This window comes from Antechinus flavipes, chromosome 6 (assembly GCF_016432865.1).
Source record: "Antechinus flavipes isolate AdamAnt ecotype Samford, QLD, Australia chromosome 6, AdamAnt_v2, whole genome shotgun sequence".
Taxonomy (NCBI): domain Eukaryota; kingdom Metazoa; phylum Chordata; class Mammalia; order Dasyuromorphia; family Dasyuridae; genus Antechinus; species Antechinus flavipes.
Genome location: NC_067403.1, coordinates 168274958 through 168302948, shown reverse-complemented (window position 1 = coordinate 168302948; position 27991 = coordinate 168274958). Strand labels below are relative to the sequence as shown.

Below are 27991 nucleotides of genomic sequence, written 5' to 3'. Positions count from 1 at the left end.
ATGAAAGTCAACATCAGAACCATGATGTCAATAAAGTCCATTGGTGCTGTCATTTTGTTATTTTTTTTGGCAGAATCTGTAACACTGCCTGAAGTATCTCAGCAGGAAGGTAAGATAATACTATTACAAACTAGCTATGGCATGAATGTACAAAAGGTATGGCAGATAAATATACTAATGTGACTTTAGACAACAGTAAGAAAGACATTATCCAGGACATTGCCCACCCTTTGGCAGATGGTAAAGTTTATTGGGTGGAGCCATGAATTTGGAGGGACACTCATAAACTGGAGAGAATTCAGAATTGTGAAGATTGTAATGGGTTTGATTAATTTGAGGAAAGACAAAGCTTAGAGCAGTATATTAGGAAATAGTACTTGTCATCAGGTATCTGAAGGGCTGTCAAATGGAATATGGACAGGTTTGTGTTCTTTGGCTCTAGAGGGGACACTCAGGACTAGTGGACAAAAGTTGTAGGATAGCCAGAATTAGATGTAAAAATTTTTAAAATAGTATTTTATTTTCCCAAATCCATGTGGATAGTTGTCAATATTCACTTTTGCAAAATCTTGTGTCCCAAATTTTTCTCTCTCTGTCTCTTTTCCCCAAGACAGCAAAATTCTGATATAGTTTAAATGTGCAACAAAATTAGATTCGATATAAGACACTTGAAGTTAACAATTGGAACCACCCCCAAAATGGAATGGACTCTCTGGGGATGTGGGGACTCTACCCCTTGCTAGAAATTTTCTAGAATTATCACTTTTGGGAACTCATAAAGGGGATTTTATTTCAAATAGGGGGTTAGAGTAGATGGCTTTTGAAGTCTCTCTAGCCTCTGAGATAGTGTAATTCTTATTTTACAAATCAAGTATGAAAATGTAGCTTTCCTTTATCTTCTTACAGCTTTGGTATCTCTCCATTGCTTCTCTTCAGTTTCTTTTTATTATTATTTAGTTGATCACTCTTCTTGGACCCTGTGAACCATAGTGTTCCAGTTTCTTATCTCTTCTTCTATCTCCCAAATTCTGTCCAAGCTCATGTTCATTGCATCTATGTGTCCCTATTATCCACTGCTGTTCCTTTTTTCTTTTGTCTTCAATCTTTCCCAACCTCGGGTTTTTTTTCCCCCAATATATTTTGCTTTCAGAGTTTCTTTTCAATAATTGAACATCTCAATCTTATATTTTGAGAAACTGTTGAATAATAAGAATAACCCTTGGCAATCACTAGCTGAGGGAAGTTTTCCCAATGGAAAGGAAAACCCATTGGAAAGCTGATTGGCTCCCAGAAAACACAAAGGGTGTTTGCTAGAGAGGATTTCTTCTGATCTTGTCTGAAAACAGTTATCACCATAGCATTAGCTTCAGAACTTGCTGAAGTTAGGAAAGGCAGAAAATTACAACTGTTTTAAATTGGGCTGCTCTAAGACTGCCACATTTCAGGACTAAGATTGCTGGCCTGGAGAATTTGGAAGGGTTGGCCACTAAAAACTTACATTAAATAGAGATAAGGAAGAACAACTAATAAGAATAAAGGAATTTAAATTGTGTTAGGTGCAAAGGAGAAAATGTAGCCAAAACCATTGGGAATTTCATTAAATTACAAATTAATTAAATTAAAATTAAAAATTCAAAAACATTTTAACTGGGATGGTCAGGGAAAGTTTCATGGAGGAGGTGGCATCTGAACTGTGTCTTGAAGGAAGAGAATTACTTTAATAGACAAATATGAAAAGGGAGTGCATGCCTGCTGTGAAGATCAAATGAGAAGATAGTTGTAAAGTACTAAGTGCTATATAAATGATAGCCCTTGTTATTATTATTGTTATTATTACAGATCAGAAAGTTGAGATTTGGAAAAATGAAGTGACTTGCCCACAGTTACACCTAGAGTAAGCAGTAGAGTCTGAATTTAAAGCCAATTTTTCTGCATTAAAATCTAGGGTTAAGCCAACACATTCCATTCAGTGCTGGAATGGCCATATTTTATAGAAATAATGACTATCATGTAATTTTAGTAATGGAGAAACCTAGACAAAGAAATTAGGTTCTGGCTTGAGTCTGGCATCTTTAATTCTGGGACAGAGGAATGGAGGGTGAGGGTGATTTTGGGTCATAGTGAGGGGAAAAGATAAAAAATATGAAATGAAGCCAGATCCCTCTTTTCAGTGCATCAGAGTTTAAATTCTATACTTGCTAGGACAAAATAACTGGCTATGACCAGCAAACATCATGTCAAGAATCATGTTTGATCCATTGGTTTTCCTTCTTTTTCCTTACTGCTGAGACTCGGGATCTTTTTTCCATCATTAATTTTCCATTATTTATTTTGGATGCTGTTATTAGGACACTTTCTTCCATCACTAATTTTCCATTATTTGTATTGGATGCTGTTATTCTTTTTTGATAAATGTTTATTTGCTTTGATAAATAACATGTTTTCATAAAAATTAAATGTTCTTTGTTTTCAGACAGAAATGCCACACAGAAATTTTTGGAGAACAACATAAGAGATGTGTGAGTTGAGTATTAATATTATAAGCTCAGCTAATATATTATCATCAAACCATATAATGCTTTCAGGAGGATTTTAATTCATGCATTATTATTGCATCATAAAGGAAATATTGCCTTTTGGAGAGTATGCCTGTCTTGAAGTCAGGCAGACTAAGTTGTAAATACCTCCTCTGGCATTTACTCTGACACATGTAGCTATATGACTCTGGTCAAGTCACTTCTATTTGCCCCAAATAGGATCATGAAGAGTTTGACAGAATTGACAAACAAAAAATTTTACTCTGTATTGTATCTATAGGTTTTTAATATATTTCTTTTATGCAGAAAATTATTGCATTTTATATTTGTAATTCATTGTTCTATTCTCTTTCTTTTTATTAAGGAATTAATCCATTCATATTTATGGTTATAATTGTTGTTTCTATTTTTTTCCCTAGCTATGTATCTATACATAGATATGTGTGTGTATCTATAGATTTTTTTTAAAATCCTCTTTCAAGTTTTCATTTAGACTCTGTGATTTTTTTCTTACACTAATCTGATTCTGACTTCTTCAGCCTCTTCTTCCTTCTGTCTTCTACTCTTTATCCCATTTTTGGAGTTTATTTTATTACTTTTCTTTCTATTTTATTTTACTCTTCCACTTCAGATTGTAGATGTGGTACCTAATTCTTCCTGCACTCTTTGCCCTTGATTCATTCTTCTATCTCAGTCATATTAGTTTGTTATACTCCCTTCCAGGAAATGTTTTGACGTTCTTACTCATTTCCCTTTCTTAGATACTCTAGAACCTAGTATCAAGAACATTAATTCTCAATGGAGACCATAAAAAGTACTCTGTAAATTTAGTCAAGAGATCTTGTTCTGTTTCATTGACTTTTCTTTCATTGCTTGTTCCTTTTGAAGTTATGACCTTGAACACATGACATTCAGCTTCTTCCAAGTCTCTACATTCAAGTTCCTTCCTTCTCTCTTTTCCTTCCCTCCTTCTTTCCTTCCTTCCTTCCTTTCTTCCTTCCCTCCTTCCCTCCTTTCCTTCCTTTCTCCCTTCCTTCTTTCCCCCTTCCCTCATTTCCCCCCTTCCCTCATTTCCTTCCTTCCTTCCTTCCTTCTTTCCTTCCTTCCTTCCTTCCTTCCTTCCTTCCTTCCTTCCTCCTTCCTTCCTTCCTTCCTTCCTTCTTCCTTCCTCCCTTCCTCCTTCCCTCCCTTCCTCCCTTCCTTCCTTCCTTCCTTCCTTCCTTTCTTCCTTCCTTCCTTCCTCTTCCTTCTCCTTCCTTCCCCTTCCTTCCTTCCTTCCTTCCTTCCTTCCTTCCTTCCTTCCTTCCTTCCTTCCTTCCTTCCTTCCTTCCTTCCTTCCTTCCTTCCTTCCTTCCTTTTTTCCCTTCTTGGAATCTTTTATACAACTAGTTCTAGAACAATCAGAAGTCAAGTGACTTGACCAGAGATATAGAGATGGTATGGTTTACATCTTAGAAAGCAAGATCTCCCTGGATCCTTTGACTACAATTTTCCCACACTGCACTGATGTCTTGCTTCCAACGGGTGGTTAATAAATGTCTATGCGTTTCATGAGATTCTCTTTCATTTATACTGTACAGACCTAGTATATTTATTTATTTATCTTCTTCATTAAAACATTTTTTCTGTGTATTCCTAGTCTGACACATAATAGTTGCTTAATAAATGTTTGTTAAATGTCTTAAATTGAACTAAATCTTTCAAATGAAGAAACTGTACAGCTAATAAGTTATATCAGTTTATTCATTCATTCATTCATTTGTTCATCACACATTTAGGCAGCTACAGGGAGTAGGTAACTACTATAGAAGGTAATAAAATAGCAAGAGTCATTGGCCCAGACTTAGGAAGACCTGAGCTCAAATCCTACCCCTGAAATTTATGAGTTGTGTGACTCTGGGCAAGTTATGTACCCTTACTCACCTCAGTTTCCTCAGTTGTAAAGTAGGAGCAATAATAACATCTACCTCCAAAGGTTGTTATGAAGATAAAGAGATAATATTTTCAAAACTCTTAGCACTGTGTCTGGCACATAGTAGGCACAGACACACAGACACACATACACATCACACACATAATATATATATATATATATACATACACATATATAATATATACATGCTAACTATTATTATTATTTACCAGGTACTATGTTTACCAGAGACTATATTAAGAGCTCAGGATACAAAGTCAAAGATGAATTAGTCCTTGCTCTTCAGGAGCTTATGTCTTATTTTTGTTATACTTGAAGTTAGAATTTACAGCCTTTTCCATTTTAAATCGTAATAAAATTGGCTGAAGTTTGCTTGCTCATAATCGTTACTTTGAGATTTTCCTGGGACTAGCAATAAGGATGATGTCAGTGATTGACTTGAAGAAAAAGTTTGAGATCGAAAGTCTTAAAAGTCTTTCTTGATATGAATTCCGTTCCAGGACCACTGTTGCATTTGCTCAATATATTCAAGAAGCCACATATGAAGAAATCACTGAATTGGTCAAACAGATGATCCACTATACTGACAAATGCATGGCCAACATGGAGCTACCTGAGTGTTCACGGTTAGCAGTAAGTGAATAAAGGATTTCTTTTGCTTGCCTATTTTCCACCTAGAGGAAACTATCATAAGAGCAAATACTTTTTAGGATGTCTCTAAGTATATTACCTTGCTGTTTTATATATATTACTTCTGTATTTATAATTGAAAAGGCACCTTCCTCAAGAAAGTTCTGTTCCATTTGGGGATGCCTCAAGAACAACTTCTTTCTATGAATCTGAATCTTGAAATCCCTTTGGATATAGTACATTGGTGTAAGGGATATTTGGCAAAAACAGTTTCTTTTCAAATGACTTGACAATATGCCTCAGCCTTATAAAATAGCTCTTTAAAAAAAAAAACCCTTTTTTGCTTTGTTGTTGTTGTGCAATCATTTTAGTTGTGTAAAACTCTTTGTGACTGCACTTGCAGTTTTCTTAGAAAAGATACTAGAGTGGCTTGCCATTTCCTTCTCCAGCTCATTTTACAGATGAGGCATTTAACTGGGGTTAAATGACCTATTTCCCCAAGAGTACATAGCTGGGAAGTGCCAGAGAACAGATTTGAATTCAGGAAGACTCATCTTCCTGAATTTATTATTTATTATTTTTAAATAATATTATTTTATTACTTTCAACAAGTCTCCATGGCAGGCAAAATCAAAGGATCATAGCTTGAGAGGTAAAGATTCAACTAGATCAACTCCCTCATTTTATGGATGAGGAAACTAAGACTAAGAAGTTAATGTTAACCGTCTTGTCCCAATATTCTTTTTCTTCCACAATATTGTCCTTCTAGAAGGTCTCTATTAAAATTTTCCTTGGAAGAAACTGCCTTGTAAAAGCACTGATGCATTGAAATAAAAGATAAGGAATAGGGAAATAAGAAAGTCTCTGAAAGGATGTCATCAAAGTGAGAGCCCCTGGCAATAGTGAGAAAGCAGCATGAGACCTTTAAGCATATGAATCCTGGGGATGGAAGTTCTCAAAGGAAGAAACCAGTATCTCACTGATGCAGGTGGAAAAATAACCATTTTGCTTAGGCCCAACCAGAAGGTTGGATTATTGTCCAATAAAGTAGAAATATAGTGGTTAACTGGCACTGTGGATAGAGCACGGGGCCAGAGTGAGGAAGACCAGAGTTCAAATCTAGCCTAAGATACTTACTAGCTATATGACTCCAGATAAATCACTAATTTGTCTTGATTTTTTCATCTGTGAAGTGGGGATAATGAAAACACTTACCTCTCAAGGTTATGAAAATCAAATGAGACAATAATTGTAAAGTGTTTATAACAAGAAAGTGCAATGGAAATATTAGCTATTATGATGATGATGATGATGGTAGTGGTGGTGAGATTTGCCCCAGTAATGTCCTAATTGTTTATTGAATTGATTCCTCATCATCCAGGTGAAAGAGAGAAGTGGGCCTTATGACTAATCTGTTTTTCTTTCTCTTGTTTAGAACTATGTAATTCAGGACAAAATGTGTGGGGTAAAGGAACTTTCCGAAAAGTACGGATTTTCAGAGTGTTGTACAGAAGATACTTCCAAGAGACGACTGTGTTTCTTTGAACGCAAAAGGACTGATGTCAGTTTTCTGACTCCTTTCCAAATCCCCGATCCAGAGAAGGGGTGCCAGGAGTATGAAGCTGACCAAGAGACTTTTCTAAATCAGTAAGGAACATTGTTACTAGAAAACTTCCTCGGGAAAGTGGTCTTAGCCCTACTTGGTTATTCAAGTAACACGCACAAGGATTAGGTCGTCTATAGGTTTTGAAATGGGAAAAGGTTGTGTTATTAGGTGTGAAAAGTATGATTTGTTCCCAGTGACATGGTAATGATGACAAGATTTGCACAGGGGGAAAGCATGTCTGGGAACATAGAAAGGTCATTTAATTGCAAGCCACATTTAACATAAAGAAGGTTCCTCTTAAGAAGATTGAATTCTACCCCCCTTAAGGAGGAGACAGCTTTGTCTTAGTTGTGCAACGAAGATAAAATGCTTGGTGAAATGTATGTATCTGAGAAGTATGATGAAAGAAAGAGATGATACTAACAAGAGTACCTGTGTCTTAGGTGAAACGGTTACTAAAAGCATTGGATTGTATATTTTAAAAACCAATTGTCTGGAATCAGTACAATGGAATGCAAATGAAAAAAAAAACTGGTACTATTCAGTTCTAGTGTTTATTAAAACTGGACATTTTCTTCCTTTTCTTCTTTTTTTTCTTCCCTCCCTCTCTCTTTTTCTTTCTTTCCCTCCCTCCCTCCTTCCTCCCTCCTTCCCTCCTTCCTTCCTTCCTTTTCTTCCTTCCTTCCTTCCTTCCTTCCTTTCTTCCTTCCTCCTTCCTTCCTCCCTCCTTCCCTCCTTCCTTCCTTCCCTCCTTCTCTTCCTCCCTCCTTCCCTCCTTCCTTCCTTCCCTCCTTCTCTTCCTCCCTCCTTCCCTCCTTCCTCCTTCCCTCCTCCCTCTCTCCTTCTTCCTTCCTTCCTTCCTTCCTTCTTCCTTCCTTCCTTCCTTCCTTCCTTCCTTCCTTCCTTCCTTCCTTCCTTCCTTCCTTCCTTCCTTCCTTCCTTCCTTCCTTCCTTCCTTCCTTCCTTTTCTTCCTTCTTTCCTTTTCTTCCTTCCTCTTTTCCTTTTCTTTCTTCTTTCCCTCATCCAGCTATGTCTATGAAATATCCAGACGGAACCCATTTACCTTTGCCCCCACACTCTTGGCTCTAGCTGCTCGCTACAAAGAAGTCAGCAGCAGCTGTTGCAAAGAAGAAAACAAACATGAATGCTTTCGCATAAAGGTACAGTATTTTCTTTTTAGTTAAAATTAACAGCTCTCCCAGGTCTTTAGTTTAAAATGATAACTGTTAAATTACTTCTCATTTATGATATTACTTTTCTTGCTAATGCATTGTGGTCCAGTGGTGAGACAACTGGATTTTGGAGTCAGAGTTTGGAGTCAAATTCCTTCTTTGCTATTTACTACCTACTTCACCTTGGACAAGTCATCTTTCCTCTTTGGATCCAAGTTTCTCTATATAGAAAATGAGGACATTGGCCTTCCTGACTGCCAAAGTTCTATATTTATTATTCTATGATCCCAATGGTTTGTTTCATTAGTCAATGAATCTATTGGCTGCCAGCTGCTGGTCATATCTTCTCACGGCTTGAAATGAGCTCTGTGTGTCACAGACACCCATTTCCATTGACATTTTCTGGCCTCTATGTTCCTCTAAAATTGAATTAAACTCCAGGAAGTTATTAATTGGGGGGAAAGGTGATTATTGTACCTTCAGACCTCAGCTGTTCTTCCTATATGATTAAGAGAAATGACCAGGCTCTGCAGTGGAGATGGTGAGCCAGACGTTGATCATATATTATAGTTCACATATCTTTTTATGTGTCATTTTTCCAAGGCTAAATTCTAACCATTTTCTGTGATTCTAGTTGGAACTGGAATGCTCTTATTTCTTTTTCATGTACAGAGTTTATAGAAAAATTTTACTTTGCACAGGAAGTAATAGGTAAAAATTTCAAGTATAGATTTTAAATAAAGTGTTTTTGGTCTTTTGGTCTATTTTCCTCCTCTTCCTCCAGGCGACACCCATCACAAATGATTTAAAAGAAATCTCTGCTAATCAGCAAAACATCTGTGGGGTACTGAGAAAATTTGGACCCAAAGGCGTGAAATTTCAGTGAGTTTTTTGCTCATGTTTTTGTACATAAAGCTAACATTCTCCCATTTCTTGATTTCTTCTCTTTAACTGTTAGAGAGAAGGTAAAAGCAGAACCAGAGAGCTTTAGTACACAGGGGTAAAGAGGGAGAGAGAAGACTATAACAGAAAGTACGGACTAGGGATGGTAGGTAGAAGGGAATGCAACTGGCTTCAGAGGAGAGACAATGGGTTCTCTCTGACCAACGGGCCATCTCTGATATGAGGATCTTTTAGAAGAGAGGGGAGCTAGACTTTGAAGCGGAGGTAACTGCTTATTCCCCAAAGAATGATGATAAGAATCTGTCCATAAATGCCATTCAATGAGAGATAACCCAGTAAGAATTAGAGAAAGAAAAGTTTCTGTCCCGACAATAGATAAATCCTTTGCCTTCTCTTGGCTTGTATCCTATATATGAGATTGGTCAAACTAGATAGCAACCATTCATTTCTGTGGATTTATGTGGTTTCAAAAGATATCAAGAATGGGCAGCATGGTAGAGTAGATAGAATTGGTCTTGAAATTAAGTAGACTTGATATCAAGTTTTTGTTTCCCAGACATACTAGCTGTGTGACTCTGGAGAAGTCACTTAATCTCTTAGGGAACTCTTCAAGATTATAAATTGTAGATCACGTATCTAGAAGCATTGATAGAAGGAACTCCCCCAACAGAAGGGCCCTAGACCAGTGAAATTAGAAATCTAATTCTCTTCTGGCCCCAAACAAAAATGCTGACCAAAGGGATCTTTGACAAAGATTATAATATCTTGGACAAAAAGTACTAGCTCTTAAGAATATAGGAATTGTTTTAATTTGAGCTGTTGATGAAACATAAGTGCTTTTCAGGACTTCAAATGCACATTGAGCATCTAGCTAAGAAAATGGTTTCTATTAATGAGATCTGGATTTTTATGCTATGGTTTAAAATATAGGAATGGATTCTACCCAAATTGGGCTGGTGAGAATGGATTTGATAGAATTTTTCACAAGTCAATTAAAAGGCTTTAAATTGGAAGAGTCAGACTAGACTGAACAAGGATGAGGACATGGAGATAAGTATTTGCATGTGGAATTAAGATTTGTAAATCACTTAATTAGCTACCAGGAAGTGCACTATCAATGGAAAAAAAAAGACTATCAATAAAGATACTTAGCAGTTCAAATGCAAGAAAGGAGCCCTAAAATCTATTGCATCATAGATAGTGGTTTAGCATAGAAATAAATATTTCTCAAAGGAAGAATTGCAGATTATGCTCCAAGTAACTAATAAATTGAGAAATACAAATCAAATCTGAGCCTTTATGTCAGACCCAGAAGGATGGATATAATTAGTGTTGGGGTGTGCAAGTGTAAAGGCACACTTGTGCATTATTGAGCGATCTGAGAATTCTGCAAAACAAATTGTAATTATTTTTTAAAATGTGACTAAAATATTCATACCTTTTGACATGAGCTCCTGGTATTACACAGGTTAAAGACAGAAAAAACACATACCACATATGCACACACATATGTATGTGTATACATACATATACACATATAGCAACACTTTTTGTAATAGCAAAGGATTAAAGAACCTTAAGGATTAGATGCCTATTTGGAGAATGGTAAAATATATTGTGGTCCATGAATGGAATGGGATTTTGCTGTATTGTAAGAAACTATGAATATGAAGATACAGACATAAATGGAAAGAATTATATGAAATGATGCAAACTAAAGAAAGAAGAAGCAGAAACCATTATCCACAATGGCTTATTGTTCAATTGTTTTCCCGTCATGTCTGACTCTTTGTAAACCTATTTGGGTTTTTTTGGGAAAAGATACTGGAATGATTTGCTTTTTTGCTTCTTTCATTTTACAGCTGAGAAAACTGAGGCAAACAGGGTTGTAACTTGTCCAGGGTCATACAGTTAGTGTCTGAGGTTGGATTTGAACTGAGGGAAATAAGTTTTTCTGGCACTCTATCCATTGTACCTATAACAATATAAATGAAAAGGAAAAAAAAAAAAAGAAACTGAATGCCATGTAATTATAATGATTGAGTTTGGTTCCTAAAAGAGATAAGAAAATGAATCTCCTTTTCTTCTCTGCAGAGTGACCATGGCTCAGTGGAACAACTGATACACTGACAGACTTGGTTAAGCAAGATTCTTGTTATCTTATTATCTAGCCCTAAGGGCTAAAGATTTAGGGCCCAGGCCTACATATCACCACCACACATTCCCTAGAAGTTATCCAAGAGCAAAGGTGCACTAACACTGACTGCCTCAGAGGGTTATTGTGAGAAAGACACTTGATAAAACTTAAAGTCTAAGTAAAGATGATTCGGCAGTTAGGTAGCCCATGGATAGAGCACTGGGCCTGGAGTTAGGAAGATTCCTGAGTTTCTGAATTCAGACACTTATTGGCTGTGTGAACCTGGACAAGTCACTTAACCCTGTTTGCCTGCATCAACCCAATGGAGCAGAGATAAGGGATGAATGGATAGTTGCTGTCTCTGTGAGATGACCGCTGCAGATGATGGTATTTGCCTGCCCAAACTGCACTTTCTCTCACCTGGAGAATACTTGCTAAATGCAAAGCTTATTTCTGTTCTTTAAAGTTTGTTTACACTTCTGTTTAGTTAGCATTGAGTGCCACTTTATGACAAATGTATTCAATCCCAAGAGTTTTTCATAAATATGTTTTCATTGTAGGGAATGAGAAGCTAGGGAGAAAGGTAAAGATGTGCATAGTATAGAAGTAGAGAGGAGACAGATTTTAACCAAATTCCTTTAAAAAATTTTTCTCAATTATATGTAAAGACAATTTTTTGTATTCATTAATTTTTTTTTAATTTCCAAAATTTCTCCTTCTCTCCTTCCCCTCCCTCTTACCCTAAGACAGTAAGCAATTTTTTTTTAGAGGTTATATATGACTTAGATTTCTAGATTTTTAAAACTTCTTGTTCAATGTAGCATGAAGATTATGAATATTTGGTACAATCACATCTCTTAAAAACATGGTTGTTTTTAAGTGAATGGATCTATTTTATGTCCAACCAAGTGTAGGCAACAGTTCAACTTATACTAATGGTTTCCTTCCAGCACAATTTATTAACTGAGTTCAGCTGGATATGTTGTGGTCTCTACTTGTAATGTGAGGGGTTGTAATCTGCCAGCCCATGAGATTGTGAGTTTAATTTTAAAGTCTCTATTTAAATCAGTAAGTTGTTCCAGATAGCAATATCTTGCTTTTTTTTGCTAAGCGGTTGGTAAGTGCTAAATGATTATTATCAGTAGTGGATTGTGCATTAAAGCAAGATTTTCCCTTACTTGTGGTCTTCAGCTTTTGTCTCTTCATTCAGATTTTAGTTAGGCCTTGATTCTTTCTTATTTAATCAAATCTAGGTTGAGGGGAAAAGTTATTTTTTTTTTTTATTTTTGCCTTTCATTGATCAACAATTTAGTGTTATGTGATTTGAACCCAAAGGTGCCTTTAATAAAAGTAATATGCTAAGATTGAATTCCAGTTTTGTTCTGATCTAATGTTATAGCATAATAAAAGTATTCATATCTTTAGCCCATTTCATGAGCATTCATGGTTTGCTTACTTTTAGTGGATATACATGGAAGCATTTCCTGTAAAGTGGGACAGATATTGATGTTTAATACTGTTAGGTTGAGTCTTGCCTTCTTTTGATACAGAAAGGAGTAATACTCTGTGAGTTCCATGAAAAACTGATTATCATGATAGTTTGGAGAAGAGCCAACCTGAAGGCCTGCTCCATTTCCCTTCTTTCTTAGAGCAATTGCATCACACAGGGGGTTACTAATCTAATCAGTGATATGGCCTGGGTGCAATTGTTCAACCTTTAAGGGTTCCACCAGATCTCCATTAGTGATCTTAGTGATCTCAGGGTACAGAGTCTCTGCTATGTATCATTATTTTGCATTCTTTTTCATGATAAAGATGATGGGTTGGCCTTTGAGGGGTTAAAGTTCTGGCCCTGGAGTCATCATTTTACTTTTAACAATAATAATAATCTGGCCAACTGTAGGAGAAGTGTTCTCTCCACCTAGCTGCCATTGTTTTCATCCTTGTTATTATTGGCCAAGGACTATGTTAATAGAACAATGTAGATTTTACCATCTATTGTTTCAAATAATTTTAATTTTTTTCTTAATCAACTGACCAATCAACCAATATTTACTGATTATCTTCCCAGGAAAGTTGTGGAAATCAGCCAAAAATTTCCCAAGATTGACTTTAACTTACTTAACAAACTCCTGGAAGATATTCCTAACATGCTTGATGGGTGTTGCGAAGGAGATGTAGTTCACTGTTTCCGACTCAAGGTAAATTGTCACTAACAACACATGTATTTTGGAACTACATTTATTTGGAACATTTATTTTAAAATTAGCATATTAATTTATAAAAATACTGTTCTTAAATTAAAAAATTCAATTTAAACAGTTACAAATCATTCTTTTTGGGGGGAATGAAAATTTCTAGATAACATTATTCTCCTTGGTTTGAGGCAGCCATCTTTTGCCAGGTAAGGGAAATGGTGGTGGTCTGTTGTGGCCTGTGCTTATTGCTGTTTGGATTTGTGATTCTTCCTCTTCATGTCCTTCCATACTTTGCAACAGTTGTGTTTTAGCATGGCTCATGGGCCTGTTGGTGGGAATGCCCTCTAATGAGAAAATGATTTCACCAAGGGGCAGATAGCAAACCCTTCATGACTTGGTAAAGAAATCTTTGGGAGTTACCTGAAGTTCAGGAAAGTGAAATGACTTATTCAGGGCCACAGAGCTAGTAAATGGAAGAGACAGGATTCAAAAAAGTCTCTGTGACTTCAAGTCCAACACTATCTATTATATTGTCTCTATTGGTTGGATTTTATATATAGTTAAAACTCATTAAATCGGGTTCTACTTATTTGGAATTTAGGCAAATTACAATAAACTGGAGAGAAAATTTCTTTTAGTTAGCAAATCATATCCCTAAAAGTCCTAGAAAAGAAAAAAAAAGGGATTGAATTTGGAGCATTTATTTTAAAATTAGCATATTAATTTATAAAAATACTGTTCTTAAATTTTAAAAAATCAATTTAAACAGTTACAAATCATTTTTTGGGGGGAATGAAAATTTCTAGATAACATTTTGTTAGCTTCATTGGACTTGCTGTCTGAAAAGCTGTTCTGAAAGTCAGAAATCTGAATTTTTTTTCAAAAATTTTCTGTAATTTGGACTTTTTGAATAATTTAATCTTCCCCCTTAGCCCAATTTTGTGCATTCCAGAAGAATGTTTATTGAACAGCTTGCATTTCAGAAAGTTTAACTATGTAAGACAATAACATCATACATGGAACTGGGATGTAAGCTCTTTCTCGGATGGTTTTTCTTTGGATAGCTATATTGAAATGCCTTAGCTCCAAAGAGATAGCATGCTATGTTGGAAAGACCACTAGTCTTTAGAGAAAGAAGATCTGACTTCAAATCTCAATTGTACCCCTTGTTAGCCATGTGCCTTTGTCACTTCATTTTTTTTCCTGCAACTCAGTTCCCTCAGCTAGAACATAAGAATCTTAATACTTTTACTATTTGTCCTCTTGTTTTCTGTAAGCCTGAAATAGCTACGTTATATTTATCCAAGCTCACATAGAATCACTTCATGTGAAAGAAATCTGTTTAAACCCTAGATAATAAAATTACCTATCAACTGAGGGCAACACTAGTTGTATCTCAAATGGAGAATTGTTGTTGTTTGTCCTTCATTTTCAAAGAGAATTGATGATATCATGGAGTGATGTCTTGACTCCTGGATGGATTATATGAAATATTTTGTAAAAGATAGAAACATCAGAACAATATATTGTTGTAGAAATAGACCTTCATTAAGGTCACAAAATTCCAGCATCTCTGAGGCTTAGGAGGACAGAATTGAAAAGAGTAATAAATTAGCTTTCCTGTAATTCAGAATTGATGGAAATTTAGGACATGTATTTCTTCTTAAATTATGCCATCATGAATTCTGGGGAACAAAGCCTTCCTCAAATCAAGAATTCTCTTATTATGAAGTTAATACCATAACTTTTATAGTTATTAAAAAGGAGACCCATTAATTAAATGATTTCTAGATGATAGTCATAGGTTATGGGTTATAAAAGGAAACCAAACAAATGAGACAAATGTGAAAATTAACTTCTGTTTGACCTTATATAGGCCAAGATTATAAACCATATCTGTTCAAGACCAGACTCTCTCTCCAGCAAAATTAGAGACTGTTGTCAACTCACAATACCTGAAAGGGGTGAATGTATCATCATTCACTCAGAAAATGATGATAAACCCAAGGATTTATCTCCAATAGCAGAGAGATTTATAGAAGGAGATGATGTTTGCCAACGTCTGCATGAAGACAAAGAAAACTTCCTGATTGAGTAATGTAACTTTTTTAACTCTTAAAATGAACATAGAGAGGGATACAAGAAAATCCTACCAGCTTGGATTAAATTGGATGAGAAAGGAATGGAGTGGGAAATCAGTCTAAAATATGGAAATTTTAAAAAGAAGTCAAATTATGTTGGGATGAACAACATGGTATAATAAAAAAATCATTAACTCAGGAGTTAGATGAATATGAATGTGAATCCTATTGTGTGATCATGGGTGTTGGATAGATGATATCTGGGACTGTCCTCTAGAATTATGATCCTATATTGCTTTCCTGCATTCAAAACAATTCCGAACAATAACTCCTTCCCCTCCAAATGGCCAAAATGAAGCTTTTTTGGACATACACGTACATACCTTTGTAAATAACTTGAGAGCAGGAACTGTTTTCTGATGAACCTATGGATGAGTTTATATAGGTTTAATTATGGACTGGAATTATGGTACTAAAATGTACTACACAATGGTTCACAAAGGCAAATTACTGTGTTGTGATCAGCATTAATGGAGGAGTTATGCTGATGAAAATGTGCATGCTTGAAGTATCATGGAGTGGTCACTTTGCATCTTCTTGAGTTTCCAAATCAGAGAAGGAATTAAGCCATTACATTGACAGGAGTAGGGATAGAAATAACATTTCCAGATGGGGATACTCTCTTCACCAATGTAGGTCTTGACACTTTTTCTACCACATTTAGAATTGCCTAATTTTCCAAAAGATGAAATGACTTGACCAGGGTCCAATAACAATTATCAATGGACTTATGTTCATTGATAAAGCATGGAAATTGACATTATTCTACCTCATTCATATAATTTAATGTAATAAAATATGTCATAGGTTTCTGCATGAATATTCAAGACGACATGTAGAGTTACCTCATTCGGTGCTGTTAAGTATAGCTGTGATATATGAAGAACTGCTGGAAAAATGCTGCAAAACTGACAACCCCAAGGAATGCTATAGCCATGGGGTAAGTACCACAGAATAATCAGCAAATCAATGGAAATGATGGAGACATCAAAATTTAAATGATAATCTTTCTTGACTTTATTGATTTGCTTCCTTTACCAACAAGACTCACTTTCTAAGCCACTACTATCATGTATCTATATTTATGGAAACAACATAAAGTCAGGGGAAGGTATCAGAATTGACCTGATGAACTTTTCTGAGATTTCTTCCTTTCACTGAGAATTTAGACAAAGAAACAAAAACAAAATTGTAATAGAAAAAAAAATTGCATTTGTAACCTTGGTTTCAAACCTGTTGCTTTTACATTAGATTCTGTTCATCAATGGAGAGAATGAAAACTCAATAATAAGTTGGCACCTGAGCTTCAAAGAAGCTAGTCCTTCTTTCTTCATGCTTTAAGAGAGGGTACATGTGATTTTAGATTGTCTTATGAGAAAGACCCATGGAGAAAGAACAGATTTTGGAATCAGTGATCTGCCTTTCAAAGTCTGTTCTCTTTCTCTTTCCTTTAAGAAAATAGAAAAGGCAACTAGGTGGTACCATGGATAGAATACTGGCTCTAAATTTTGGAGAACCTGAGTTCAAATCCAGCCTTAGATATCTAATAGCTGTGAGATCCTGGGCAAGTTACTTAACCCTGATGGGGGGGGGGGGAGAGAGAGAGAGAGAGAGAGAGAGAGAGAGAGAGAGAGAGAGAGAGAGAGAGAGAGAGAGAGAGAGAGAGAGAGAGAGAGAGAGAGAGAATAATGGTTTTTTCTCTTAACAAAGGAAGAATTTAGTTTCTCCTCTCCCATACTCACATGGTAATGTTACCCAGCCTCTCAGGGAAGGATGTGATACTGAATCATCACTCTCCACCAATGAATATCTTATGTAGAAGATACTTCAGGCTTAAAGCCAGGAATAAACATTTTGATCATTGCTCAATGGATAGTGATATGAGTAAGACATCCTCTAAGATGTCTTTTTTTTTTTTTAGTGAACCTTATGAAGCTATTTTGCTAACCTATTATAGAGCTAAATTAAATATTCACAAAAATAATCCTATTTATTTTTTCAGGAAGAAGAATTCCTAAATATAACAATGAAAACCTATGCCATTTCAAAACTGCAGTGTGACTATTTCCAGAAACTAGGTGAAGAAGGCTTCCTCACTCAGTAGGTATTTTTGACTTAACCAATTTAATTCTTGATCAGTTGATCTGATGAACCTGAGAAGGGGGACCAAAAATTTACAGCTAGGTAGAACCTTAGGTCATAGATCGCCTCACTAGTTAGTCTAATTTAACCCATTTGTCTTACAGGTGAGGAAAATGAGATTCAAAAAAGTGTAGGGATTTGGCAAAAGTGAGAGACAGGATTTGAACTTCAATCCTGACTCCAAATCCAGTACACTTTCCATTTCACCATTGGGTTCTTCTCTCCTCTTTCTCTAGGGGGCCAGTCCTCATCTCTTTGTGCCTGGATTGTTGCAGAAACTTCTTGGTCGGTCTCCCTATCCCCAATCTTTTCCCATTATACACACCGATCTTCCTAAAGTGGAAATCCTCCTATTCAATAAATTCCAATGGCTCCCTTCTCTCTCTCTCTCTCTCTCTCTCTCTCTCTCTCTCTCTCTCTCTCTCTCTCTCTCTCTCTCTCTCTCTCTCTCTCTCTCAACAGAGAAAAAGCATGCTATCCAAAAACTAAATTGTTGCTTCATAGGTAGATCTCCCATAATTGTAGAGAATGAAAAAAAGGAACCCAAATTTCATTGAATAAGATAACTATCACCTATCTTTTTCTTTAATATTATTTTATTTAAAAAAATCAGAAATACTATATGAGATTATATTTGTAAAGCTCTTAGCACAATATGTGGCACATAGTAGGCATTTAATGCAACCTTCTTTGATTTCTCTTTCTCTTCCTTTTCCTTTTCAAATTTATAGATAAAAAATTTTAAGTATCATTTATCTCAATGTACTATGTAATGATTAGAAGAATATTAATGCAATTTCATTTCATCCTATTTGGGTGATGTTTGATAAGCCCCTGATGTAGGCACTATGGTAGAGTATAAGGTCATACAAAGATAAAGCCATTCCTGCCCTCAAGGAGCTTCCATTCTGTTGGGTGAAGAGCAGCAGAATACAACAGTTTAAAGAGATGTATATCCACCCATACATATACACAGAAATATATGTGAAATGTATAATATTTATAATAAACACACATATAAATATATACACAATTATTTAATGAAGGACAAAACATTGATAGAGGGACCAGGAAAGACTGTAGAAGGATGTTCATGAGTTGAACCTAGAAGAAAACCAGAGTTTCTAAAAAATGAAGGTGAAGAATGACTTCCAAAAGCATTCTTATGCTTTTAGAAGATGATTTTCATGGCTGAAGAGAAGATAGATAAAAGAAGCTGGAAGCTAAGAATCTAAATGGAACCTATTTAAACAGACCAAGTCTGGGGAGACTTGGACACTTAAAAACTGGAAGGAGAAGACAACCAATAGAGAGTATAACATGAACATGGAAATCAAGAATGGGGAAGTAACAAAAAGAAGCATGTGAACAAGTGACAAAGGCTACAGAAAACTAAAAGGATGACAATGAAAGAAAAGTCATTGGATTTAGTAATGAAAATGGCGAAGAGAACAGATGCAACATAAGGATTAGTATGGAAGCCAAACTGAAAGACTGAATGGACAAACAGAAAATGGAAGTAGTGAATATAAAACTTCTTTTGAGAAGTTTGTGATTGAAGAGGAACAAAAAGATAACATGAAATAAAGCTTAAGCAGGTTCAAAAGGAGTCTATTTAGGATAGCTTGGTGGTGCACTGGATAGAACACCGATCCTGAAGTCACAAAATACCTGCGTTTAAATCTGACCTCAGACACTTCTAAACTCGGTGATCCTGGGCAAGTCACTTAATCTTGTGTGCCTTGGTTTTCTCAATTGTAAAATGAGCTGGAGAAGAAAATAGCAAATCACTACTGTATCTCTGTCTAAGAAAACCCCAATGGGATCCCAAAGACTGTAATGATTAAACAACAATGAATTAGGATAGAGCCCTGTTCTTATTGTTGGAGTTAATTGTACTCAGGACATACAGACTGTTCAGAACATCTAAAAAGATACAATAGACTTTTAAGCAGTCACTTGTTCTCAGATGAGTCTGGAAAAGAAATATCTGATAAACCTTGAATGTGTCAGAGAAAGGAGAAAGAAGAGCAGAGTAGTGACATACATGAACACAGGTAGGAAAAGAAGGAACTGGGCAAACTCTTGCTGAAGTACTTTCACTTATAGCTAATGTCAGTTATACAGTAGTCAGGTGTGGGAAAACATCAAATGTTTCTTGTCCAGAGATCAATAACCACTTATTTTCTTAGGTGCCTTCTTTTCCTCACCAAAAAAGCACCACAACTCTCATCACAAGAGCTCATTTCTCACAGTCAGAAACTTGCTTCCTCTTTCTCTAAGTGCTGTTCCCTGGAGAAAAAGCAACAATTTGCCTGTGTTGACAATCAGGTAAGTACTTCAGGGTCCCATTACCAATATTTCATTTATAAAAAGCCAGAATTCATCTGATTCTTGCCCTTGTGAAATTTTTTTGCCCTGCAGAAGAAAGATGAAAAACCATGGTAACCAAATTGGGATGCACAGACCCCCGAGATATGAAAAGAACATCAAGCAGTTCCTAAGCTATGGTTATAGATATAGGAAGGAATTCTTATTAAATGGATGAATAAACCCATGAACTTAAGTCCATTGAAATGGCTAAGATAAGTACGTAAAAAAAAATCCCTTTCAACTGTATTTGACCTCTCATTTTCTCTTCATACAGGCAGGCCTAGTTCTTGGAGAGCTTTGTGGAATAAATAAAAATCGAACCATAAACCCAAGTGTGGATAATTGCTGTGCATCTTCACCTGCATTCAGACCACTGTGTTTTAATGATCTGCCAGCAGATGAAACACATACTCCTACAACGTTCCTCCCTGAGGTGTTCACTTTTAATATCTCTTTGTGCCAGGAAATGGAGCTACAGAAGAGACGAGAGTATGTAATAGTCTCTTCATTTTTATCCACATTCCTTTCGCATGTACTTTGTGATGATTTATGTCTTATTTAAAAAAAACCCCAACCATATTAGAGAGAAGAAACTGTTTTCAGTGATGCAATAGGAAATTCTGAAACCTATTTTCATGTATCTGTCCTTACAATTTCAAAAGAAGACACCAAAACTTTGGTTTATAAAGGCCAACTGAGTTTTCTCCCATTGCTGAGGATTAGTTTAAAAGGAGTACCAAAAATGTGCTAGAAGTAGGGGGTCGGGCTCCCAAAGAACTAATGACATATTAAATTGGTCTGAGTGACTGCTGAGTTCCCATCTAGTAATATTACTCTTTGATCCTTCTCCTGGAAAACTACATTGGTATATTCACTGGAAGTATGGCCAAAAGTTTTACTTTGTTCTTTTTATCTGTCCAATTTATACTTCTCTTTAGGTAGGAGATGAAGCCCACCTAAATCTTAAAATACTTGATTTTGTCAGTTTCCAATGCATTGATCATTTATCACCTTCAATGACTCTGGAAGGCTCATGATTTTGTGCAGCTCTACCTCACTTAAATCCAAGTCACACACATTATTCTGTGATAATATTGAGCCTTTTTAAAAACAAAGGATGAATAGCAACAGCAGTAACACAGAGGTATCATTGAATATTGGGTAGAGGCCAGCCTCAGAGCCAGGAAGACCTGTGTCCAACTCCCTTAATTTTTCAGTGGCCTAGGCAACTAAAACTATAAATTTCAGAAAAGTTGCTGACCTTCATTGGTAGATGGAAGTTCTTCTTTTGGCAGTTCCATATGCTGATAAAATCATGAGGTCAATTATTATGTATTACATATGTAATTATTTATATGTATTATAGTCATATCCTCTACTAGACTGGAAATTCCATGAAGGTAGGAAACATATCTTATCTATTTTTTGTATCTACTCCAAATAGTAGTCAAATAGAGAGGAGTTCAATAAATGTTTGTTTAATTGAATGTTTACTTAAGGAAGAGGAAAAAAATCTACCAATAAATATTTATTAAGGGCTTATGTGCTAAGTGATGAGGATACAAAAAAAGAGCAAAAGATATTCATTCTTGCAACGAGTTTACAATCTAAGGAAACAGCATGCAAACAGATACCTATAAATTTTATTTTTTTATCTTTTAGGACAAGGTCATTAACTAAAATGATCGTAGACAACTCCATAAAGCAGATTATGTTTATACAAACATAGGAAAGGTTATTTACAAGAAAAGGAAACCTTGATTTTAAGGGAAAGGGGTCTGAGAATAATTTTGATCTCAATTACTCAGCTCAATCAAGTTAGTCTTCACAGTCCATATTTCTACACTTGGTTTCTCACATCATTTTGCCAAGAAGTCATAGACTTCTGAAGATTGTAACCATATGCATGAACCTCCTAAATGGAGAAAGGAAGCCTATGAATGAAGCTTTAAGGGCCCATCCTGTTCCCTTCTTCTTCTCTCCATTGTTCTTAAGAGAGCTAGCTACTAGAGAAGTGAAAAGAAAAAGAGATCTGAGGGGTATCTGTTTGAACTTTAGGCTAACTGTGAACCTTGTGCGACAGAAGCCTCTTTTGGAAATGCAGCAAGTGATGCAACTGCTTTCAGATTTTTCCACACTGATAAGTTGCTGTGAAACAGAGGAAAAGGAGACCTGCTTCAAGGAAGAGGTACAGATACCATTTCCCTCACTCTAGTAATTGAATGTTAGATTTAAATGCCTGTGCCCATATGGAGGCTCATGATCAAAACACTGAAAAACCTTGAATTAATCTGGAATGAAAAACACCTCTCCTATCCTATCCTATCTTCTGTAGAATGACTGTTTTTACCCTTGGAAATTCTCCCTAATATTATTGACCAGAGATACATTTTTGAATGTTCTCTGGTTGTGTTAGAAAACCTGGGTTTGAAACCTGCCACTGGGGAATACGACCTGTGTGCCCTTCAGTAACTCACCTAATTTACAGGTTCTCAGTTTCCCCGTCTGTAAAATGAAAACTTTGGATCAGGTGGCTTCTGATAATCCTTCTACCTCTAGATTTTTAACTGCAATGCTCTTATCCCTTCTTCTTACAAGCATCTTTTTAAAGAACCCTTTTTTCATACCTTCCTTCCTTGTTCTACTTTTACTCATCTGTTGTAGATTTTCAAACAAATTAATGTTTACTTTTTTAAATAGAAGATTTCCTAAATCAAAACTGAGCTGGATTAGTGAGGTAACTGTGTGATACTCTTCTCTTTTTCTTCTTCTCCCTTTCCTCACTTAGGAATTATGAATGTGGGAAAGAGATGGAGAAGACTGGGATAGGCAACACTCACAAATGTCATAGGACAAAATCTTAGCTGTGATTTTTTAGATCTCTCCACAATTCTGGCTGACCAGAATCATGTCATCTCCTACAAGTTTAGGTTTGATATTGAAACCAAATGAAAAAATTTTAAATTATTTTATAGTTAACAAAAGAAGATTTACTTAACTACAGGGAAAAAAGGCTAGATGGACATCGAGGATATTTTGAATTGATTGTTTGGGCAAAGCTTAGATCTTGATTCAATATCCAAGAATCTTCCTGTCCATTCCATTCTCCTTGGCTTTGTGGTATTTTTATTGCTTTTGCCACACTCATTAAGTTTTGGGATATATTCATTTGCTCTCAGTTCCTATGCACTGATTCTGCAATCTCTATAGCAATTCAGCTATTTCAGTCTTTCCCAATTCCTCTTCCCCTCTCCCATATAGTATGCACCAATGATCCCCTCTTGTTGCTTCTTGGGCCAGTTAATTGTTATTTTTTATGGATTTAATTAATTTCTTTAACAATGATTTAAAAAGCATGTGACAACAATTTACCAGAATATAGAATACCAAGGAAAAGTGAATTTACACGAATAACAGTGATAATGACAAGAAATGTTTTTGGATTCATCCCTTTATTCCCATTATGGGGGTAAAAAAGTGGGAGGGAGAAAGAGAGAAACAGAGATAGAGACACAGAAACAGAGATAGGCAGAGAGATATACATAGAGAGATAACATGCAGAGATAAAAAATTACAGAGCTAGAATGGAGAAATGGTTGGGAGTGGGGAGTTGAGGAGGCAAGGAGTGGGAAGGAGATACAGAAAGAAAAGAGGGAAAAAGAAAAAGGGAGGGAAGGGGGAGACAAATAGAGAGAATATGAGAATGTATTTTTTCAGAGATTCCTCAATGTTAACAGTATTCTTGAATTTTTATTCCAATGTTTTTCATTCCTGTCAGCATTCAAAATTATACAATAAAATTGAGGCCATCTTGGGATCATAAAATACCAAAGGTAATTTTTATTATTTCTATCAAGTTTTCTAGAGGTTTTTTTGGTGAGGGATGGTGGTGGTAAGCAGATCCAGGAATGACAAAACTTTTTAGTACAGTTTTAATTTTGAACTCATGGACTTTCCTCATCTTTCATATCTCTACTCCTTTAAGTTCATTTATAAAGTAATTTCACAAATGTGTAGAACATTACATGTGGGAAGAGAAATGTGTTTTGGGTTGAAGATAGATCATTACTCAGCAGCAATTTTCATATGTAATTTTTATAAAGCAATTTCACTTCCTATTCCTTAAGAAATAACAGTTTTTACTCAGTTACAACTTTCAAATACTATTTTCTTTCCCTAGATTGCTGGGAGAAAGGAATGAAGATTACTTATCATTGCTTTTTTGAGGCAAACAATTTTATGAAAAAGACAGAAGATTTATCTGAAACATTTACTTGTGCTTCAAGCTACACAGAATGACTAAGTTCTGTTTATTAGTGGCTGACAAACGACTTAGAGTAATATTAATTGCTTAATCATAGGATTAAAATATATCTATGATTGGTCTGCTCTCATATTTACAGAACAACAGTGACAATAAAAACGAAAGTTGCTTATACTTTATATGCTATTTATTTAAACTTGCTTCTCGGCTTTACTGTACTGCCCCAAGGAATTTCATTGCTGAATCGGTGGTTAAAGTCTTATTGGAGGACTGTTATTTCTAATACTGTTACTGGGACAGTAAGAGAGGTGAGAGCTTAGAATATATATTGTGGCTTCCTACCTATCACTGCTGCTACTGCTAGGCTAACTGCAGCTCCATACACAATTCCATTATTGGTGGTGAGTTATTTTAGTTGCGTCTAACTCTTTGTAACCTCATTTTTTTGGAGAGGATGTGATTTACCACCATCTTCTCCAGCTCATTTTGAAGATGAGGAAACTGAGGTAAATAGCATTAAGTCACATTAAGTGACTTGCCCAGGGTTGCACAGCTAGTAAATGTCTGAGACTGGATTTGATCTCATGAAGATAACCCTTCCTGATTCCAGGTCCAAGGCTCTAGCTACTGTGCCAGCTGGCTGCCCTTCATTGTTGGTAGAAGTAAGCATTAGGCATCAACTATATTATCAAACTTTGTCTTTCATCATGATGACTCTCATGATAAACTGTCCATATGTAGTTTATGTACATGGATAGTGGCAATAGAAGAGAGGAAGCTTTCACAGGATCAAATGGCAGAATAAGGAGACGGATACAAAAATGAGGATTACTTATAAAATACATAAACTATTTCTCTTGGTTTTTGTCTTTTGAGGAATTCCTCAGCCTGGAGATCCTAAGATCTTCTCAGAGAGTTATTCTTTTCACCTTGATCTATTTGACTGAAGGTCAATAAATGAAGGCTAGAAGATAACAAATTTAATTTGCATCAACTTTTAGGCAGATGGATGGATAACAACCCATGAAACAAAGGAAAATACACATAAAGTTTTAGATAGCCTTAGGGAGACAGTATAGCAGGACTGAGATTAGTAGGTTAGGCTGAGAAGCCACATTCCCTTTTTGGAAGGTTGAATATAGGGACCAGATTGGGATGAAGTGTTAATCTAATGAATCAAATAAAACCTGGAGTTCCAGGAGTTGTCAAAGTGCAGGTTTGTTCCATAGAGATGTTTCATTGTAGTTAATATTCTGTTTGGAAGGAAATTTCCAAGATAGTGGATGAGGATCAGTCAGGCTCATCTTGTCATTGTCAGACCAAAGTACTCCAGTTATTCATCCCCATAACTCTTTCTTTTGCCTCTAAGATTACTTTTTCTCTTGGGAGCAGATGTTTTCCCCAAATTTCACACCCACGTTATCTGCTTCTGCAACACCAATGCATTTAAATGTTTCAATGGTTCAGAATCTGAAACTTAAAGGACTTTGAATTTTTAGATTTTGAGTGACCCTTTTGCCTTGGAAGGGATCAGAAAACTAGATTTGGCAGAGACAATAAAATGCTCACTGGGTAGAGCTAGCCTTAGTAGAAATAGAAAAAAGGTAAAGTAAGTAACACTTTTTGGTATTAAATTTAAGTCATTCTAGAATAGAACTAGTGATGAAGGAAGCAGGAAGCTCTATTTATTCTATTGCCACACTTCCCAAGCAGTAAGGGAAAAGGTAATGTGTGGAATAGAGAGATAAGGTGAAGAACTTACAGGAATGTATGAATTCTTTTTCTGTTTTTTATTTTCATTATTTCTGTGTTTCCCCTATGACCTGTAAAAATATGCAGGCCCATATTTACTTGAGCCTTAGCCAGCTATTTACTTAACTGAGCTGATGACATTTATCAGTATTTGACATTTATTGATATTGAGTCTATTAGCTGGACTGCTGTCTGCTTGATTAAGCCTGGAGGCCTGATTTTCTGTTTCCTAGAAATCAGGAGATTTCCCTAAAACCTTCCATTCCAATCTCTGTGAATAGCAACAACCAATTAGAGGCATCCCTCTCCCCTTCTCAAAGCTCTCTTACTTGTGATGTAATCTCTTGTATAAAAGCTGTGTATCTTTACTACTTCTTTAGCCCTCCTACCACAAGCTTTCTCTTTCTTATCTCTTGATAGGGCAGCTCATCTTCCGGAGGTTTTAATAAACAACATTTCTGCTTTCTACTGAATGATCTCTGAGTAGTCATTTTGGGTAAGGGTCTTCTACATCCTTCATAGTAAGAAGCAAGATCTCCAGAACTTCCTCAAAAGCTGAATTCATCCTCCACACACTTACTCGCCTTCTTGCCATGGTATAATGCTCCATTCCCTGCCTTCATCCCAGTATTCCAGCTCCTCCATTGGGACCTTGAGCACCTGACTGGTTCACAGTATCCTGACTTTCTCATGCCCACCATGACATACCACCACCATCTTCCTCTCTGGTTGCTCTGTTCTAGTCACAGTCTCTCTCAAGCCAATTGGCCTTTGGAGGACATTCTCTCCACTCCCCATCCCCTTTCCACTTTTGGCTCTAAGAATACTAATCAAACCAACATTACCTTTCCTGAAATGGATATGTCCATTAATTATTATATGACTCTATTTACTATCTCCATTGGAGAAACCAATATGATCATTCTCTGTGTCCTTAAAAAAACCTATTCAGAGGACAAGTGTAGTATGGATGCTTGAATTTGTATAATACTCAATCAAAACATCCCATTCCTTGTCACCATGAACCTATGTGTGTGTTTCTTCCTATTACAATGTAAGTCCTTTAAGAGCAGAGAGAATATTTCTTTTTATATTTGTATACTTAGCACTTAGCAGTGCATAATAAATATTTAATAAATTATTTTTCATTCATTCCTTCATTGTTAGCACTCTTCTCATCTGTCTCTGAAGCTCAATAGTCAGTATAGTGGCTCTTTTGCTTTTAAACTCACTGACACTAACTCCAAACAGGGCCAGGTCCATTATCTCTGGGATCCTCATGATAATTTCACATGACCACTCAAAGCCTTAGACATCCAGAAGGAGCTATCCAATAGACATAATAGATAGGAGCCTAGAGGTCAACAGAGAGGATCCATGGGTGCTGATGAGATCACCAAGAGAAATTGTAAAGAGGGAGAAGAGAAAGTCCAGGATAGGATCCTATGGGATATTCAAAATTAGTGAGTGTAATCTGGATGAGGATACAAGAGACTAAGTGGTGTAGTATTAGAGTGGAAGCTGAAGTTGAGTTCTACTCAGACAAGTAGTAGTTGTGTTGTATGACCGAGGGCAAATCTCTATGTACTTCAGTTTCTTAATATGTAAAATGGGTATATTGATAACACCTACCTCACAGAATTGTTGTGAGTTAACATATAAAGTGCTCTGCAAACATCAAAGTGCTCATAAATAGTAACTATTAATAATTATTAAGTAGGGGGACTTCCGGCCAAGATGGCGGAGAGGAGGCACACTGCTGTGTAACCTCCGCGCTTTTCTCTATCCATTTCATTTCATGCCTCTGAATTAATGCTCAACTGAAAAACAACATACAATTACTTACTAAGAGAAACCATCCTTGAGACTCGTCAAGAAAGGTCTGTTTTTGCGTGAGGGCGGGGACGATTATTAGATCGGAAGCAGCCTGTGGGCAGCAGCTGCAGCGAGAGCACAGAAAGCAGCTCAGAGCCGAGCAGAGCGGAGAGGGGGTGGGGCGTGATCGCAGCCGTCTCTGCGGGGAGAGCTTTGCTACAGGATTAGATACTTTGCTCCGGCAGCAAGTCAGCAGCCCAGCAGAGAAGCTAAAAACACCGAGGGTGAAGAATACAACCCCAAACAGCTGGAGTCTCTCGGGACCTGGCCACCCCTCCCCCACAGTGTCTCAGCACGCTCTCAGATCTCAGAGTGCAGGCGCAGCAC

The 27991-nt window shown here is 36.3% G+C and overlaps 1 protein-coding gene across 1 annotated transcript; it reads left to right on the top strand.

The window, feature by feature from the left end:
- Nucleotides 1–24211, top strand: AFM (afamin). Its single transcript, XM_051965323.1, has 15 exons — nucleotides 1–109; nucleotides 2474–2519; nucleotides 4971–5103; nucleotides 6536–6747; nucleotides 7735–7867; nucleotides 8664–8761; nucleotides 12991–13120; nucleotides 14994–15211; nucleotides 16066–16198; nucleotides 17261–17358; nucleotides 19593–19731; nucleotides 20048–20262; nucleotides 21832–21961; nucleotides 23552–23606; nucleotides 23954–24211. The coding sequence occupies exons 1-14, from the start codon at nucleotides 1–3 to the stop codon at nucleotides 23594–23596; spliced, it is 1839 nt and encodes a 612-aa protein (XP_051821283.1). The 3' UTR covers nucleotides 23597–23606; nucleotides 23954–24211.
- Nucleotides 24212–27991: the final 3780 nt, after the last annotated feature.

Bases quoted from the DNA above. Each gene is read 5' to 3' on its own strand.
- AFM (XM_051965323.1), top strand. From the start codon at position 1: ATGAAAGTCAACATCAGAACCATGATGTCAATAAAGTCCATTGGTGCT. The intron at 5,104-6,535 runs GTAAGTGAATAA...TCTCTTGTTTAG, and splicing joins CTGAGTGTTCACGGTTAGCA to AACTATGTAATTCAGGACAA. The intron at 21,962-23,551 runs GTACAGATACCA...CATTCCTGTCAG, and splicing joins AGACCTGCTTCAAGGAAGAG to CATTCAAAATTATACAATAA.